Below are 2630 nucleotides of genomic sequence, written 5' to 3'. Positions count from 1 at the left end.
TTATGAGAGTCATAGCTATTCTCTTTGAAATAAATACAATATCAACGTAATTTAATATGAATGGAACTCATCTTTTGAGATTAGCAAGTAGCTTGGGAGAAAGTGATTCACGCACACATTTATTGACTCTAAGGTTGATAACGCTTGTTATCGTAGTAGCTTTGTTAACTTTGCACGTAAAATCTATGAAGGTTTTCCGCTGGGAGCAATCGGTAAGCGGTGGCTTACTCGTGACTTATGCCATTGCGGTTCTTGGTCTTGCGTTATGTGCTGGTGCTAACCATTGCGGTAGTCGATCTTTACAGGTATGCAGTTCATTTAAGTAGAGTTAAAATTTCGATAACGTTAACGAGATATTTATTTATAAGTTACATAGTTATAAGATAGTTGTGAGACTTAATATTGTCTTTAATACTTATATTTGTGATTTAAATTTATATTTTATTTTGTTTATATTCTATTCAAGTCGTATTTGGCCGGTATGGGTGCTTTCTTTATGACCATAAATGGTGCAGTGATTTGGCAGAGATGGACAAAAGCGGGGGAGTTGACGCTGGTCGTAGCTGAACTGCTGTCGTCGCTGGGTATACGGCTGAAGCGACAAGTTATTGCTAAAGTTGTTTTAAGTGCTGCAGCTGCTGTCGCGCTTTTAATCGACCTTATCGCAACACCCTTTCTGTTACCGAAATAGTACCTTCATTTACTGATCATGCCTTATGTAGCATATTTTGCTAGCGTTTATTAACCGATAATATTGAATTGTTTAATATTTCGATGTATAATATTTTAAATGCAATATAATGTTTCAACCTTTATTACTTATTTGGCGTTATATTGTAAATATTTTAATTTAGTTTTTATAACAATTGTTTTACACGTAATAAAATAGAATTTCCGTTTTGAGTACCAGTTGATTACGACACCTAAACATAAATTATTGGTGTGAATGTATCATTCATCATTTCAGCCTATCCACTGAGCTGGACATAGGCCAACACAAGTTCGCGTCAAAAATGGCGCGAACTTGCGTGTGTTGCTCATAGTCACCACGTTTGGCAGGCGGGTTGATGACCGCAGGGCTGGCTTTGTCGCACCTAAGACGCTGCTGTCCGTCTTCGGCCTGTGTATTTCAAATCCAGCAGTTGGATGGTTATCCCTCCATCTGTCGGCTTTATAAGTTCCAAGATGGTAATGGAACTGCGTTATCCCTTAGTAGCCTTTTACGACAACCACGGGAAGGGATGGAGTGGCTATATTCTTTAATGCCGTAGCCACACAGCCATGAATCAGACTACTACTTATAAGTAATATTTTTTTTATTTTACATAGTACTAGCCGACCGCGCAGTTTTGGTCGCGTTGTCTTTGATGGGTACTTCACTGCTTGTATATACAAGTCATTTAAACATGTAGTTCAAACACGCATACAAACATTTTTATTAAATGTGGAGATGGTCTTATTCATAGTAAAGACGCGCCATTCGATTTCAAAAAGAAAGTGTACAAAACAACGGCTTTATGTTTTCACAGCAATTTTATAGAGTAACTCCACTTCTGGACAATACATTAAAATTAAATCTAAGAGATTTTTAATCGACCCCCAGAATCAAAACTCTGTAAGCCGTGTCTAATTTCATGCTGTAGATTTTTGCCCTATTTTGCCCTAAAAAATGCAAGGTAAAGCAAACATCTAGTTATCCATGGATCAAAAATGTTAGCGCTATAACAATCTTATACTATTAAACGAGCAATTCTTGTATATATATATATATATAATCTGAATCTCGGAAACGGCTCCAACGATTTCCATAAAATTTAGTATATAGGAGGTTTCGGGGGAGATAAATCCATCTAACTAGGATTCATTTTTAGAAAATGACGTTTTATCCCTGTTTTTATGGAATGAAAAAATAGCTACAATATCGTTAGAATACGAAGGTATATTTCGCAATTGTCACTAAAGTTGTAATAGCTCGGTGGGAAATCGGCCGGTCGGGATCAACCGAGGAGATCATGGTTCAAATCCCAATGTCCCTGATCAATTATTTTTTTCCTTTTTTTTAATTGCACTCGTTATTTTAAAAAAAATATTATTCATATTTTATAAATATGTAATTCGAATTTAAATATGAATTCCAAAAAACACGATTTACTAAAAATACCGAGCTAGGCTCGGTCACCCAGGTACTAACTAATAATTGTGTTTGATCGTAAAAGAAAATAAAAATAAAAAAAACAAACCTGAATTACATTTATAATATTAATAATTGTGTTTGCTCGCAAACGAAAAAAAAACCGACTTCAATTATATTGACGAGTAATACAACGTAGATCGACGAAAAAATAGTCAAGTAACTACGCGTTATCAAAGATTACTCAAAAAGTAGTTATCAGATCTCACTAAAATTTATATGTTACCACATGACAATCATCAGCTATCGATTAAATTAAAAATTATTAAAATCGGTACACCCAGTAAAAAGTTATTGCGTATTTTCATGAGTTTCCCTCGATTTCTCCGGGATTCCATAATCAGATCCTGGTTTCCTTATCATGGTACTAAACTAGGAATATTTTCTTTTCAACAAAAGAAGAATTATCAAAATCGGTACATCCAGTAGAAAGTTATGC

At 34.9% G+C, this 2630-nt stretch overlaps 1 protein-coding gene across 1 annotated transcript; it reads left to right on the top strand.

Moving 5' to 3' along the window:
• Window positions 1-56: 56 nt before the first annotated feature.
• Window positions 57-691, top strand: LOC123668789. Its single transcript, XM_045602481.1, has 2 exons — window positions 57-305; window positions 467-691. The coding sequence occupies exons 1-2, from the start codon at window positions 57-59 to the stop codon at window positions 689-691; spliced, it is 474 nt and encodes a 157-aa protein (XP_045458437.1).
• Window positions 692-2630: the final 1939 nt, after the last annotated feature.

This window comes from Melitaea cinxia, chromosome Z (assembly GCF_905220565.1).
Source record: "Melitaea cinxia chromosome Z, ilMelCinx1.1, whole genome shotgun sequence".
Taxonomy (NCBI): domain Eukaryota; kingdom Metazoa; phylum Arthropoda; class Insecta; order Lepidoptera; family Nymphalidae; genus Melitaea; species Melitaea cinxia.
This window is presented reverse-complemented; position numbering and strand designations above follow the sequence as displayed.